Consider the following 17508-nt stretch of genomic DNA (forward strand, 5'->3'; position numbering starts at 1 on the left):
TCTAGTGATCAAAATTGGATGAAAGTGACAACCATGTACTACAATGCAAAAGTTTTGGTGAGATTCATGTCAAGATGGCTAGATAGCAAAGGTGTGGCGAAGGCTAAGAAGCGGGAGTATATAAATTTTACTTTAAAACGTCTCCCAGTTCCCTCATTAATGGGCAGTTGTTGATATGTCTAAATGTAATAGTATTATATTGAAAATTACTTATGGAAACAACATAGAGATAGAGAACTATGATGGAGCAACTAGAAGTAATCTTAGTTTGTCAATGTTAGTGCAGTGATTCATTCCTTCTCAAATCTTGCTATTTGGGCACCAAATCAATGATAATGGGGAATCCCTTCCAATAAAAGTATGCCTCCAATTGATTGCAGCCTTGGGAAATAAAAAGAGAAGCACATGGAGAGATTTTTCATTAAGAATTCAAGAATTCGTTTTAAAAACTCAATAAAAGATTAGAGATCAAGTGTGGTTGACAGTCATTCAAGGATTAGCTTAAATGCTCAAAGCTTTGAGGGCATTTCTTTCACACATTTGTCACAAGGCATGTAATCAGGCGGTTGATTATTTAGTGGATGTGGAGCATTGTCTAAAATTCACTTTATGGAAATAATTAGTGGTCTTCCTGAAGGATGAGACATTATGATTATTCCACTATTTCAGATGGATCCTTGTATAAATTGGTAACACCCTCTTTTGATGCGTACCATCATTTGAATGAATGAAAGACTTATTTTGGAATTGCATTTCAGATGGATCCTTCTATAAATTGATAACATCCTCTTTTTATTTGTACCATCGTTTGAATTATGGAAAGACTAATTTTCGAGTTACTGCTAAAAAAGATTAAGAAAAATATTTTGAATGCCATCTAGTCAATAAGTCCATGCTAAGAATGAAATCCATAAACTTCAAATGAAGCAGAATCCAACACGATAGGTAGATGGAGACTTCACTATCAAAACAGGTCACTGAAAGCTCAGTAGCCGATGTGCTCCCAGGAAGATTGCATGTGGATGTAGAGCCGGATGCGCCCAGGAAGCACATTCAGAGGCATCCCCACACCTCCAGAGAGCATCCGTGGGCCAGCTAACAGAAAAACAGGGTAAGCAACAGGCAAAACATTCGTCAGAGTAACAGGAACCACTTCTTCAGGAAGAGCTCCCCTTGCCACATATGTTACATGTCGAGGTCCCGAAATAGGTTGGCCAACAGGAGGTCTATATACACCAACATCTGGCAATGCTGGTTGAGTAGAACTCTTGACAGATTTTCCTGTGGATCCTCCAGATCCATTAACTTGACCTGTGATAGGTCCTTGTGGTGTTCACGTGTCTCCTTTGTCCATGCTAGTTATATCATGAATGCTAGACCTTCCCCGTCCTTATTAATCAAATTCATATAGGTAGAAAACCGCATCCAACCACCCCCACAAAAAAAAAAAAATAATAAATAAATACTCCCACATCTGTGCACCCACACCTGAATTGGCAACTTAGACTAAAGGATAGAAGTTGATTTAAATATCTTATATGGATTTGGTTGTGTTCAATTTACAAACAATAAAAATGTGTAAATGAAAGCTCCTTAAGATTGGGTTCAGCTCACTTTAGATGGAACTGCAAAACGAAATCTAAGGTAAGCTGCAGGTGAAGGATTATTTAAAGATCATGATGCAAAACCTTAATTGATGTCTTAAGTCCGCATGGGACTGAATATGACTAATAAATACCGCAGTAATGGCTACCTACCTAGAAATGGGATCGTCAAAGGAAAATGGATGGTAGACACTTTGGATAGAAGGGGAACTGAAGCTGATTAATTCAAGTAATCACAAAAGGATGATGCAGTGACTAAAAAGTAAACAATATCATTCAAGGAACTAAGATGAAAATTAAAAATCTCAAGATCTAATGCCAATATATCAGGAGTATTGGAAATAAAGTGGCAGATCAAGTAGGAAGCTGGAGGTGGTAAAATATTTATAAATCATTGTCACTCAAAAGTTGAGAAACATGCAAGACTTACAAAAATTAACTGCCAGGTAAAATGACAAACATCTTGCCCATTATCATTGTAAGCACACTATCTCACAAACAGCATTGAAGACTGTGTTGTCAAATGGATAACTTTAGATTCCAACCACTGAAAGGCTGCACATAGATACTCAACTTGTAGACTGCTAAAGACTATTTGGCTCTGCAATGATAAAGACATGCTTCAACAACCTTGAATGACCTTTGATGATAAGAATTCATCTCTTAGTTAAAATCTGCACTGTTCCTACATCTAAAGGTCACGAGAGTTGTAAACTATACCCAGATTATCTATATATTGATAATCGATAAAAGGGAAGCTATAAATAAGGTCTCTAGACCAATATAAGCCAAACTTTGCGAAAATAAAGGCTGTCTACAGTCAAAACTATGTTTACACTGACATCATCATTACTTGTCGAGCAAGTTCGGGATCCTGCTGCAGCAACTCTTTGAAATTGCTTTCCACTTCTTTCTTCTGCCTTTCCACATATTCTTTTGAGGTCTGCACAACAAAAAATGAATTCAGCTATGAAAAAGGAAGGAACATTTAAATTAATCTCTCCTGACAATAACCACAAGTACCTGTAATGCAGCAATGGTAGTATCACATTCTTTCAATTTCTCTATTTGTTCATTCACTAAAATTGACTTTGGCTCCAAAATAAACCTGCAACACTCACAATTACAATACAGACCTTACAGCTAAAGATATAACACTTGTGTGTAATGAAAATGGAGATCTGTAGAAACAGAAAGGAGAAGATGAAATCTATGATTGAGGAGCCATAAACAAATTTCTCATTTTGTTGTAATGACTGTATTCAAAGAATTGTTCCAAAAAGTCCATGGAATGCAACATCTCAAATTCTTTCAAAAACTTTGGAACGAATTGTAGAGTCAACTTCAGAAGGTAGTATCAAAGATATCACTGAGGTCAAATAAAGGACTCACGCTTTGCCTGCATAATCACAGAATATGTACCAGTTCAGCACAAGCCTTCCATGCAAGGAAGAGCGAGAGAAGCTCTTATAGTATGCATATCAAATTCAATCATAAGAAATTTGAAGAATGTGCATTAATTTAGGAAACAGCAAAGAAAACAGTGCATGACATAAAATGGTGAAATATTGAGCTTAATTTTGCTCAAGGTTTTATACCTTCAATAGAACAATGCATAGATTAAAAATATAAACTGTAATTGCATGTGTTTACTACTAGAACCCATCCATAAGAAAAAAAAATATAAGATCATTAGCTTCCAAAAGAAATCATGCCCCGCTGTGATTACCCTAAGGTTGTTCATTATTTATTTATCTGGTCTTTCTAATTCTTACTTTATCTACCATCACTAGAACAGCTTCTTTTAAAACTGCAGCTGGGTGAAAAATAAATCAGGTTAATGCCCAAAGTGAACCGATATCAATCAAGAAATATCAATGAGATAACTCAGAAACAATTAATAGTGTTTAACAATAACGTGCATGATCCTAGGCTTAGTAGGATAATATTTTATGTTTATATCCCCTAGCTGCACAAGAAGCTGAGAGAGTCATCCAAAAGATGAACTGAATGGCAATTTCCTTATTGCTAAATATATACATTTCAAATAAATGAAGAAGAAAATTCATTGAATATCTTTCTGGTTGTCCACATCCCATTCATTAGACAATATTTTGTGTGCATCACATTATTGGGCGTGACTTAAATATCAGAGAAGGTTATTCAATGTCCATTTCAGCAATAAAATATTGTTCGAGTTCTCTAAGGTTTTAGTTTTTAAGTCAGAAAACTTCCAGTCTTTCAAACTTATGTATTGTTATCACGTGTCTTGCTGCTCAGTTTGTCTTTCCATTTCTCAAGATAACATTGGATAGTGTTTCCTGACAATCAGAAGATTGGATAGTAACCTGCACATATGTGTTGAATAGAAACTTCTTAATTGCCACAGTCAGTTCGATGAGATAAAGATGCTTATGTGGAGTTCAAAGGGGTGCTTATATACAAATTGAAAGAGATCTGCTAAGTAGATTTCATAAATGCATTACTAGCAGGATTCCTCCCATCAAGAAACGTGATTGCTTGCACCTTGTTAGTAGGCACTTTATTAAAAAAGTTATATTCCAGAAGTTGAATTTGCTACCACTGTTTTCATGTTGATGACAAGAGAAGACTGCCAGATCTGCTGCATCCTCAACACTGTCTCATGCAATTCAAACCTATTTGTGTTCTCTGGTTTGTGAAATTGTCCTAATTCATGGTTTTGCTCGTAGTTGGAAAACTCGGACTCGGCAACAACTCGCCGAGCCCCCCAAAAGTTTAATCAGGAAAAACTCGGCCATTTTTTAAAGAACTCGGGAACCTTAAAAAACCACTGAAATTTAATTAAAAATACAATTTTTTTTCAAAAATTAATGAGAAGATGCATCTAATAAGTTAATTAAAGAGAACACAAAAGAGACAAGCACAGTTTAGATATATATAAATGCATAGTGGGTACAAAATCGCATTCTCATGCGGAATGCTGATGGCGGGAAGCATAATAGTAAATAGTTTGTGTCAAACTAGAAGTAAATACATCATTACAATCACATCTTCCTCTTCCCAACTCTACTAGCATACTGTAATTCTCTATTTTACATAATATATATAGGCTTTATGCCTTTTGTCTTTAACAAAAAATAAATTAATTAAAAATTAAGATTATATTTCTTTTAAAAGAGTTATTCTGAAAAACTCGCCAATTTTTTGCAAAAACTCGGAAATTAATCGGCGATTTTTTCTCTAGCCGAGTCGCGATTAAATCTGGGAAAAACTCGCCAGTCCCAAAAACTCGGCGATTAGTAGAAACTCGCCGATTTTTTGGCGATTATGCCAACTACTTTTGCTTGTGAGCCAAGGTTATCTTTTGCAAAGTCTACAGATTTTTACCCAAGATTCTGGTTTATACCACAGTTACGCTCCCTAACAACATTATCGTTGCCAATGATACACTTCGAAAACTGTCATGTTGAAGCACAGTTCTATAAAATCTAGACATTTCCTGCTGAGATTAATCAATCACAGAGACTCTTATTAAGGTGGCATCACAGATATCTATAATCCTACCATTCCTGGATTCTCCACACTGTTCACAGACTAAACATTGCTGCGGCTCTGCTCTTTCAACATTACTGGTGACTCCACATGTTTAGTATATAAAAAAGTTCTTACAGCACATTGTCTGCTCATTCCCAGTGAGGTTTTAAATACTATTTTTTGATTTAGCATCTTCAAAGGCCTCACCCAAATCTGCAGAGGTCACTTCAACTTCTGTTATTTTTAAGCCATCAGTCATCACAAACTCCAGCCTAATGGTTTGGACTTCTATTTTGCACCATTGTGAGGTATTTTTTAATTTGAAGGCATTTAATAATAGTTACAATAGTGTATTAATATAGTGAAGATGGGATAAATCATTTAAGGTCATATTAAACATTTTTCTACTTTAGTGGAGCAACGGACATCTCAACTAGATGTTGTCTTTTACTCACATTTATGAGTCAAACCATTTCTATTGAACTACTCTACCCAATGCCTAATATAGATGCAACAACTATGTGTGTGTCTTTGTCCATATAAATCAATGGGGAGAAATTCATTTTTTATTTTCACTCTCTCTGTTACTCATTTGTTGCTGTAAGACGTAAATCCTAACTGAAATTTTTTTTGATTTCTTTCTAAGTAGCTGTCATTGATAGGACAAAATACTTTTCATGTGCTACCAATGTGCCATGTACATCTCCACTCTTATGTGCTTTAATGTCAATTTCACTTACCAATGGGTATATTGAAGTGCCAAACTTCTACATGTATGAACAGCTGCATCAGAAGGGCAAACATGTTTAGAGGTTTGGTGTATATCAATTTGGTAGTACACTAAAAAGGCAACCTCCTGGAGTGATAAATAACCCATCCATTCCAGTTGACAAAAACTGCCATAAGGTGTTGTGAATTGTATGTCTCCAAACATTATCGCTGGAACCAAACTAAGAAGAGTATGTTTTTTGTAATCATGTCCACATTATACACCGGTGGCCTGTTATCTTTGCAAATTAATGTCAGCAATAAACAAGAAGCATCGACTTTAAATGACTATGGACTGACAACGTATATTGCCACAACACTCAACATACAAGATATCACACTAGAACAAATTAAGAAATACAGTGAAATAATGACATTGAAAAGGGGGACAGAAACCAGAAGAAAGAATACGAACATTAAACTAGTACATGCTATATTGTATTCATCTTATTCTTAAAAGTTTCATAGAATTTTTATTAATATCACAATTCGTAAATTCTGCAATAATAGGATATCGTTCAATAAAGTTAGTAGGAAAGGATCTGTAATTATACCAACAGATTTATATGTATTTGTATCATCGGGCAACTGTTGTAGCTCTTCCAATGTAAGAAAAGCACGCTTTTTCTCTGCTTCTTTGTTACGCATTTGCATGTTCACCTGAAACATTAACGTTAACCTTCAAACATTTAAATCCATCTTTAGTTTGATACTGTGTTATTCAAGCTACTTTCTATCTTGCACCCATGCATGTTTAGTCTTCTGTGACAACATTAGGTGCTAAAACAAGAACCCAAATTTATATTATCAGACAAGATAGATGCTTCTGATTGTAAATTTCTGAAACACAACACCATGTTAAGTCATTTATATATAAACGCTTTTCAAAATATGATCCTTCCCACATCAAATAGGTATGATCACTGGTAAAAATATCTCTCTTTAGTGCATGGGCCTATATTCAATATTGTACACAAGCCAAAATGAAATGTACAATTCAGAGCCAAGAATTGTAAATTGCCAGCTACATAGATTAATAGACATATGGTGATCTAACAAATTAAACTTCCACCAGATGATTTAGAACAAAAATTTGAACATTTTACTACCTAGAACAGAGTCATTGAGTGGTACCTTTGTTCCCCAAAATCAAGTTGAATGGTTTGTAGTTATCTTGGTCATGTCTAGAATTTTTGCAAATTTACAGAGGGTCTCACCAACGGGCTCAATTTGCAGTGTTCTGATGAGAAGGGGGCAGCCTTCAATGCATCCGTGACTAAAAGTGCTACAGATTATCTTCTGTAGGGCAATTAGTACAATGACCATTAAGGAAAGTGTTGATGTGAGTTTTATGCCAGTACAACACGGAAAATCAAATACTTGGTATTTTGCGATGAAACACCAAATCTCCAAATCCCTCTTGAATAAGAAAGTTCATATGTTAAACAATGTATGGATTGTGTGATCGAATTTGACAACCTCAAAGTTCCTTCTTATTGTGGACTAAGCTCAATTGTAGTGATGTGATATGTTGGTATCACTAAGGACTTACACTGTTTGTTCAATGGACATCAACTATACTTCAAATACTTCTAACCAGACAAACTACAAAGGGAAAGGGCATGGAAAGCTATTCTACTCTTAGAATGCATGAGATGGAGTGCCTATGTGACTCTACTAGACTTAGTTTAGCCATCAACATCAACCAAGATAGTGTGATCTCCTAAGTTAAAAGTAAGATGTTCAAACTATTACCATTTCAGTGACAACATCCATCGACGCATATCAATGTACAAGCAATGATCAAAGTAGACTTTCAATTGACCACCCAAGGCAAACTTACAATCAGCAAGCAGCTAGTGGTATAAGCTAAGCGAGTTCACCAAAGATGCATCCAAAATATTTTCCATTCAACTAAACACTATTTCGAATCAACAAAGTAAATCCCACTCTAAGTTGGAAAATGTAGAAATCATGCAATACTCCAAAATGATAAAAGTAATCCACCATGAAGACCAACAATGAATTAAGAACAGTCTTGGCAATATCATAGCAACAAGTTCAACAAGTCTCTCCTTTTTACAAATGATTCAAGTTGGCCTTTTACAGAGGCTCCAAGTACAATGAGTGGCTCTCATCGATTTAGAATCAAGGGCCAGGATTAATCCAAAAGTGTCTGAATTACCAAACAAGCTACAAGCATCTAACACTGGACCAAATACATCATGGCACAACCTTCTGGGCCAATAAGGAAACTATACAGATTTGATTAACCAATGAGAAAATAGGTTAGTTACAAGCTTATAGGAGGCACTCAATGGGCCAATAAAATGCCACGTGGGCTTACAATGAATCTTCCTTTAGAAGATAAATTTGTTTGGCTTTTTGCTTTCTGGCAAATTCAATGAATCTGGACATAATATCATTGAGCTCTCCCATTGGGACACTTAGCATGATCTGACTAGCTGAAGATAAATAGGCACCACCTCAGCATGCTTATTTTATAACTTAATTCCTTGGAGATGAGATAATATCTCTTGACGCTCAACATTATCAAGTCTTCAATTGTAATGGCATATTCCAAAATTGCTTCATCATTTATCCTTCCAAATTCTTCACCTTGAACCTTCTCATTGTCATGACTTTGAACTTCTCCGTATACTTTGAATATTGATGTCATAACCTTGGTCTTGTACAAGTATGTGCAGCATGTAATTGGACCATCCAACTAGACTTGGATTTGAAAAGGAGATTCAAGATTGTAAGAGTTTTTTGTTTGCTTGTCTTACTTTGAATTCCATCTTGGACTTGGACTTTGACCTGATCTTCAACATCACCTCAGTGTGCCTTGCTTGTACTTAAACCATCCCATTCCTTGTTACCTCCCCTTGATCTTCAAATTGAGCTTCGACTTTCCACCTTCATTGTCTTTTGCCTTGCAAAACAACATTAACTTGCTAAAAATTGGAGTTATAAATTTCATATAAAATTAAAGGGGTCAGAATCAAAACTTGAGCTTATGATCAAAACTGACTGCACCTAGATGAATGGAGATTTCAAACTTAGATAATTTGATTATGATCACAACCTTCATTCTCCTTTGTCAAAATTTATAAACAACTTCTCACCATGTCCCATCTACCATGAGGAAATCAATTCACCCTGCTGCTGATGGTAAAATTCTGCGTTTAAAAACATCTGATATGCAAGTAATTCAAACTTGCTAGGCCTGAATGTGTTGTTTAGATCAGATTTTTACTCCTCCAATTTGCCCAGATTTATAAGTATTTTGAATTTATCTCTAAATGTCAGTGTTAATTCTTCCAAAAGTTGAATGATTAATGAAGTTTTCTTGTTGCTTCTGTAGGAGAAACTTGATCTGCCTGATAAAGAAATTCAATTTGCATTGTATATTTCAATATGCTCTTCTCTTAAGAAATTGTCTTGAATTGGGTGATGAATCAATTTATATGCCTTTGATGCTTAATGGGCATGTCTCTCCGACAAGGCTAACTTGGTCTTGGAGGAACAAAATTAATTCAAAAAATATATTTTCATAAGAGTCGTGGTCTCTTGGATTAACTTTATGGCCCTTCACTTTTATTGACAATTAATAAAATTGATTTTCCTTAAAAAATCGATTGCCAATAGTAAATACTAAATTTTTGCACTTCAAAATTTAATGATTCTAAATACTTCAAGGCCGACCTCCCATTCATTCATTGAAATATACAAGCACGTGAACAAATTCAGAGTGCTTTGGTGTTATGAAAAGCACTTGCATTTTTGTAAATTCTTGCTTGATTGTGTGAACTCTTGGAGGAATTTGAAAGTACAAGGTTCATTGGGCAAAATCATCTTTGGAGAATTTAGATCTTGGAGTTTTGTCAGAAATTTCACCTTCACGGGGTGAGATTTCATCATGCTAGCTTGGAAATATAAAGTCCATTGGGCAAGATTTATAGCTTCAAATAAGTATTCTATCAAACAATGGGCAAGATTTTCATGTATTTTAGAGATAACCCTCCATTGGCTGAAACTGGATCATGTCAAATTGGAATTCTATGGTTGATGGGGCAAAACCAAACATGCCAATTTCACAGATTCAAGGTTTATTGGGACAAAACATGAATATACAATTCGGAAACCTTGGTATGATTGGGAAAAATTACCATGTCAGTTTCATACTTAAGAGCTTTATTAGGCAAGTAATGTGACAATTCAGAATTTCACCCTCTCTTTTAGAAATTCATCAATCATTGGGCAACGATAAAAAAGAAAATTCAAAATTTGATCTTCAAGGGGCAAACCTCATTAGGCAGTTTTTAAAAATTTCACTTCATCTGCCAGATCAGAATTTGACTTGCCATGGGTCGAAACTTGCCATGCAATTCGGAATTTCACGTGGGATCAGAGCAGGCACTTAAAGAATTTCAGAGATTTTAGCTTCATTGAGCAAGCTACTCAACTTCCTTGTTTGTTTAAATTGAGATTCTTCAAAGATTTCAAGGGCTTCCATTACTTAATGCCTTGATACTTATCTCACCCAAACCTAATCTTTGGCCAACAAATTCCCAATGGTTTGATGTTTGTTGTTAAGTTTCTGAACTTGAATTGAGTCATTTCTTCAAAAATGGTTATGTACAAATTTATTCCCGCTCCTCACATATCATCATAGACTTGATGTTTTTTAATTGTCTTGAATTTCAACTTAATGGTTTTCTCCCCTTATCACCTTGAATGCAAACTTCTCTCCATCCTTTCATATCAATTGAAAATTCATTTCCCTTCGATTGCACTTGATCCACATTGAGTTTGATTTTGAAATTGTCAATCCCTCTTGGGCTTGACCCAATTTGCTACTTTACGTGTGTTTCATGAAGCCCATTGTTCACATGACTATGACAAATTTGATCTTGTAACACCACAACTATCTCAAGACTTAGAGTCTCGTATTATTGTCAACTTACTCTTACAATAGCAACTCAAGCGAAAAGATAGGGTCTCCATTTACAATGGGGTAATGGTGTGAAAACCTCACAATAGGAGGGTAATAAGATTATAATGTAGTTTCTAATGGTCACCTTTAGTGAGATAAGTTTTTATTAGTTAGTTTCTAATTCCTTAATCAGTTAACAATTGTTTCCTTTAGAAACACCGTATTTACTTTTCTATTTAAGGAGACTTGGTATGCCTTACCTATTTTCAGATTTGACATCACTTGTGCAATGGAAATTCATGGATATATATGTTAGTTTATCCTCTTTGATATCTTAGTTTGTTGATTATTAATGTCATGATGAGTTTACAAGTCTCATTGGATTAGGATCTACAAATTATGTAGGATGTGGATTAACTACTCATTTTCTTGCAATGGGATGTAAATTGATGCAGGCTTCAAGGACGTTATGCTTCACCTAGCATTTTCCTCTCTTCATTAGATGGCATGTTTGAGGATGTGATGAATCATTTTGCTTGATGGTGGTTACCTTAGTTGCTATTGCAAGTATCTAGTTGGAGCACAGTAGTGGTTTGAAGAATCAAGTGGTACATGTGTGGGTCAATCCCCTTGGTGCAAGGAGGTCATGAACCTTGACTAGTATACTTATTTATGTGTCTCGTGAATGTCATTGCAATGTATAATGTCAAAGTGGGAGAATGTTAGGATAAGGTGACATTAACTTTGCAATACTAAGACACGTTCAGAAATCTTTGTGTTCTTTGGAATGTATCCTTGGACACCTAGACAACATGTGGGAAAAAATATTTAATATTTAATTATTCTATGACAAGTTATATTTACATTCCATACAAGTGGGCATATGTTGACAGTGGTTACAAAGCAAAATAGGGGAATATTTTTTCTTAGGCATCCACTTTGGGAGTGGGAGCTTTTCGTGTTTCATGTCAACACATGTTGACTATTATAATTTGCAGGTTCTCCAAGTGGAGTGCCCAAGTGTGCATATTGTTGCATGATCTATTTTTGGAGCCATTGGAGCTGTCAGTGAGTTATGGAGCATTCAAGGAGAGACAATTTTGATTGGCTTTGGGCTAGGTGCGCATGCTAAGGCTATGTGATTATTAATTATTTTATATTAAGTTTTAAGGCTGTCCACTAAGGGGGCATTTGGTTTTAACGGTGGTATTTGCCTTTTGTTTGGGAGCCTTGGGTAACTATAATTGAACAATTTTTGACAAGTTGGAGATGTAACAAAGTGCTGTTAGTTATAGGAAACAAGACTAGCAATGGAAATGAATGGATTGTAATATTGTTATTGAAGATAATACATGCTTGTTATTCTAGCAATGGTTTCTCCATGCAAATCTTGTTTTGTGAGATGTTTTTGTGTTGCTGATTTGTGTCATTATATGTTGTTGCTATCGTATGGTGATGTAATGTTCATTTCATTGATGTTTTATGTTCATCTAAGATAGGTTTATTAAGCATGTTAAAGAGACTATTTGTCACATGACAATGAAGATGAATATCTCAGTGGTTTTCTGTATTAAGGCAACTTAATTTCCAGATTTGCATACAATCTCAGATTTCTACATTGTAATAGTCTCAGCCTTGAATCTCATCAATATTATTATTGTATTAGAGATTGAAACTTTCTAACAACTTGCCAACATCCAAAATGGCAGAATCCTGTAATAACCTCAAGAACATTTTCCCTCCCCCATTTTTGGGGTCTCTACCCAGGCATTTTAGAGATGTAACAAACTATGGGTGGGATCACAACTGAGGTTTAGGAGGGTTTCCTAATCATGCAAATAGTCCTCACAATGTCATACATTTCAAAGGAAGCTTGGCAGTCCCTTAGCCCTAATTGATCAAGGCCCGGCCTTATGGCACATACAATATGGGTAATAGATATTGAGATAACTACTGGTTAATTGTTTTTTAATTCAACTGGGGAGAGGGAAAATGCAGCTTCTAAATTTAGTTATTTTTAGATTTTATATCACCAGCAAATTATGGATCCATCGATGTGTTTTGCAGTATTGGAACACCTCTACAGAATAAACCTACACTAACATAGGCCCCAAAGTTGAATAACCAAGTCCAGAGCATGAATGTAATGTCCCACTCTGGAACGCAAACAAGTTCAGCAAACATTCCTGAAAATTCCAGTCTGTCCCTGACATTTCACTGGATATATAGCAGGACCATTCATGTAGAAGCATCAACAGAATATATTGGTCCTTGACCTTATAATTGCTAATCACACTATCATGGAACAAAAAACTGAAACATACATCATCTCTGTGTCTCCACGTCAATTGATCAGGCCAACCATGATGTATATGTATAGGCTATAGACAGCTTCAACTTGGTGAAAACAGGCCTCACGGTATTTTCAGCTCAATTTAATCGATGTGCAGCTATGATTGCAGTCGTAGCATACCTGCGAACTGAAAGCAATCCAATGAGAATCCCACCACTCCAATGCTTTTGACCATAGTTAGCATAATCGCTGACTACTCTGCAATTAGCCAAAATCGCCAAGTTTTTCCCAGCAGCGAGAATTTCCTGGAAAAAATCGCCTCCCTGGAAAAACTCGCTGATTAATGGCAGAGTATTTGGCTTACCTGTGACTCGCCCACGGACACAGACCAGCGATATAGGCAAAAAAATCATTTTTTTTCATTACCAATTTTCATTTCAGCATTTACAGGCTTTACAGTCACACAGACCATGCCCGCTCCCAGTGCGGGGCAACTCTTCAAGGACCAGACCCCCTCTCTCTTCTGCTAGTAGAGCTGGGAAGATGAAGATGTGATTTTATTGATGTATTTATTATTTAGTATTTACTTCTTGTATGACAGAAACTATTTACTATTTTGCTTCCCGCCAACAGCATTCCGCATGAGAATGCGATTTTTTACCCACTATGCATTTATATATATCTAAACTCTGCTTGTTTCTTTTGTGTTCTCTTTAATTAAGTCATTAAATACATTTCCTCATTGAAATTTGCAAAAAAAAAATGTATTTTTAATTAAGTTTTAGCGGTTTTTTAAGGTTCCCGAGTTTTTTAAAAAAAATTGGCCTCTCACACACATGTTTGGCAATAATAATAATAGACCAGACGATTGCATATCCTTAGTACAGTAGATATGGACTGGCTACCATGATCAGAATATCTGCACAATTGGTTTCCTCAACTCCCCACGGCAATACTTGTTGCTGTTTAATGTGTTTGTCCCAGAGATATTCGATAAGAGTGCCTATGCCAAATATCCTTGGTTGATGCACTCATGCTCTGGTATTATTGTGATTCCTTGGCGAATGAGATGACACACAACTTCTCCAACTTCTGATGAATGAGTCTGTGACAGAGTCGGTTGATCATATCTACTGTAAATGATACATTTGAATCGCTTACTTATGTCCTGCTCAAAACATTTGGATATTATTAGATTATAATTCAAGGCAACATAGTAGATCCAAATCAACTTAGAGCATATGGAAGCCACAAAATGAATTTCTGTCAATTTGAGAAGTGCGTTCTCAGATTATATTTGTATTCACAAATTTGTCTTCGCAAGAAGATTTCATAAACTGAACAATTACGTACAAGTGAAATATCTGAAGTGACATCTCTGGCAGCAGAGTAGGGGGGATCTTGCACCTCCAAGACTGCAAACCAACACTCCCAATTCTAACTTGAATTGTAGATACATACAATGAGATGAAAGACTAACTGATTGATGATTACAATAGCTTCCTAGAGGCCCATTAATATGAGGTTCACACCTCCAATAAAATGTTGGCCCAATACAAATTGAAAATAGGTTCACAAGTTACAAATAGGACTGGGCCCAAATAATAATAATTCCCCTTAGTTAATGATTAAATAAAAATTATTATTTTAATCCAGGAACAATTTATTTATTTATTCTCTTGCCATTAATTTGGGGACATTACAAAGCAGAAAACTTACAAAACACTCTTTGATAATTGTAGTAGAGACATTAACATTAACTTCATGACCATAAGGTGCATAAACATGAGTTCTATTACTAGCTCCTCTAGTTCTTCCATCCTAATTTCAGAAATAGTGCCTGCTGGGGATGGCTGGTGATATTGAGTAGTGTGTAGATTAAGGGTGAGCGTTGATGGTAACACTTTCAAAACTACATGTAAGGAACAAACTCAGTACAAGAAGGCAGTGGTAGAGCAGAACATCAGTCAGAGAGGAGCCCTAGGTTAGTTACTAATCTGTCCAATTTTTTCACCAAAATAGTTACTAAACCAACCTTCATGGACAACACATAAAAATGAAGCAGCTAAATGATTGAGCCATGGAGATGTGTAGAAAGTATTAAATTTGAATATGGAAGGATATCTGCAGTTGGCCAATCATCATCAGTCATGCATGCCCATGAAAGCACCATCTTATTATCTCCTGGAAAAATATCCCTCGGCAAGGAGATAATGATTATGACATGAGAATCATCAAATAACCATCCAAATTCTTAAACTTCTTCTGATTTTTTAAAACAAAATCTATTATATAGATAACTTCACAGTTGATAAATGACTTGCTAGGAAAATAAATATGTAAGTCCATTTGATACAGAAGTTAATGGAGGAAAAATGCATGAATATATTCATAAGTCAGGGATAAAATGAAACTAAATAGAATAACAGAAGATGTTGATCTTCACATCAACAAAGTCTACCACCTAAGCATCAGCTAGTATAAAAATTGATGTAAATTGGAAATATGGGACAAGAAAATAATATATCAACCAAAAAATCCTAAACAAAGGAAAAAGTAGATAGCTTTAGCTCACCTGTTTGATCTTAGTAGACGTCTCAATCAATCGACCTTGTAGTTCAACAAATGCCTATGAAATCAAGAAAATAAACTAAGTATTGTGATAGAAACAACATATGTGAAAAACTATAACAAACAGTTTAGTCTTAACATGTAGCTTTTATACTTGACACAAAGTTTCATATCAAGTGGCATGCTATAACAATACTCACCTCCGACAATACTGCTTTTGAAAGGAAAACTACAAGAAAGGTATTTATGCCAAAGATGATGAATTGAAGTTTTAAATTCCAATAATATAAATGCATGATTGATAACGGTAAACAAAGAAAGACTACCAGAACAAAAAAGACATTGATTATAACTTAGCCATCTGAAACAATATGCACTAGCACTGGTAGAAAATGGCTACGAAATCGATAACTAGGATCCCAAATATAACACCTATCAATTCATATCTCCTAGTCACAAATGTTTCTTTCCTACAATGGCTGGAATCCCAAAAGGCACCTTGCATAGCTCATTGGTTATCCTATAATTAATGATGCTACATAATCAGCCTCTGTACTTCCTATCAAGCAAGTACATAAGCACCTGTAGTGCCTATCAGGAGTATCTGGCATCTAAGTTCAAATGAAATCAAAAGATATCAATACAGCGCATAGAAAAGCTTGCGATATAAACATTAAAAAAATGCCAATTATAGCTTTGAAGGGGCAATATTTTGGACTATATCAACAGCTGCAACAGTATAAAGTAATCATATGCATGTCTTGTCTATTAAACAGACTACTTATTTCTGGTGGGAAAATACATCATTCAATCATGTAGTGCTACTCTACAAGTTTGATTTCGGTCAGCTGTATCACAATCATGCTCCTAATTTTCAAGGAATCAAACCACAAATCCACGGCCACAATAAAATACCTCTCTATTGAATTCTCCTGCCATTTTGCAGCCTCTGTAATTTAGAAGCTTTGCACGTATGCTCTAGAATACAAACAACAAACAGTAAAGCATGCATTAGAAACTCATTACATGAAACATTAGACCTACATACACACAAGTCAGATTCACATTCATTACAGAGTCTTATGAAATAGTTCTGAGCATTCTAAGTAAGTCACACATGACAAAAAAAATGGTTGTATTGGAAAAAACAAACACTATTTTTAATCTTGATGAAATGATTATTTTTAATCTTGGGGAAAGACTACAAATATAGCTCTAGCAAGCAGTATAAATCATAGTAAAATAAATTTCCCAAGGAAAGTAACAATTTATGAGAACATTACTGAACCTTAGCCTAAAGAGTCTGTATCACAGAACCAGAGAAACAAACTGCATATCAAAACCTCAAACAAGAAAGATTGCAAATCACACATTAGCATCATTGATCTTTTCCCTTTAGCAACAGCTTTCTTATCGAGAAGGGATAGCACAGCCTCAACTTTTTTGATTTGACTGTTCAGCCCATGAAACATGCAGACTTTAATCCACTAGTCAGGGTACACAATCTTGGAGGCATCTGTAGCATCACAAGAGAACTGCAGTCCTGGGAATTATCAATGGACCAATCATCATCAACAGTGCACATCATCTTGCATAGGCCAATTCATATTGTTATCTTTGAGCATACTACAATTTGGACTAGCAGACCAAAGGTGTTCAGGAACACTAGCCTTTTGAGGAACCGAAGTCATCAACAGCAAAAAAAAAAAAAAAATCTTATCTTTGAAATCAGCTCCAAATTATAAACTAACATACATGGAAATCATTTAAGAATGATTTCTCTAAAAAATTAGTCTATGAAAACCAGAAATCTCAAT

At 35.3% G+C, this 17508-nt stretch overlaps 1 protein-coding gene across 1 annotated transcript in view; it reads right to left on the minus strand.

Moving 5' to 3' along the window:
• Positions 1-1977: 1977 nt before the first annotated feature.
• Positions 1978-17508, minus strand: part of PFD1 (PREFOLDIN 1) — a 43176-nt gene continuing 27645 nt past the window's right edge. Inside the window, exons 2-7 of the mRNA XM_089827215.1 lie at positions 16607-16669; positions 15696-15749; positions 6443-6548; positions 5728-5734; positions 2628-2712; positions 1978-2547 (exon numbers count right to left, since the gene is read on the minus strand). Coding sequence (XP_089683341.1) covers positions 2437-2547; positions 2628-2712; positions 5728-5734; positions 6443-6548; positions 15696-15749; positions 16607-16630 — 387 coding nt within the window. The 5' untranslated portion in view covers positions 16631-16669 and the 3' untranslated portion in view covers positions 1978-2436. The remainder of the gene's footprint in view (positions 2548-2627; positions 2713-5727; positions 5735-6442; positions 6549-15695; positions 15750-16606; positions 16670-17508) is intronic.

Source organism: Cupressus sempervirens, chromosome 4 (assembly GCF_028749045.1).
Source record: "Cupressus sempervirens isolate cs-2001-9-10 chromosome 4, ASM2874904v1, whole genome shotgun sequence".
NCBI classification, from domain to species: domain Eukaryota; kingdom Viridiplantae; phylum Streptophyta; class Pinopsida; order Cupressales; family Cupressaceae; genus Cupressus; species Cupressus sempervirens.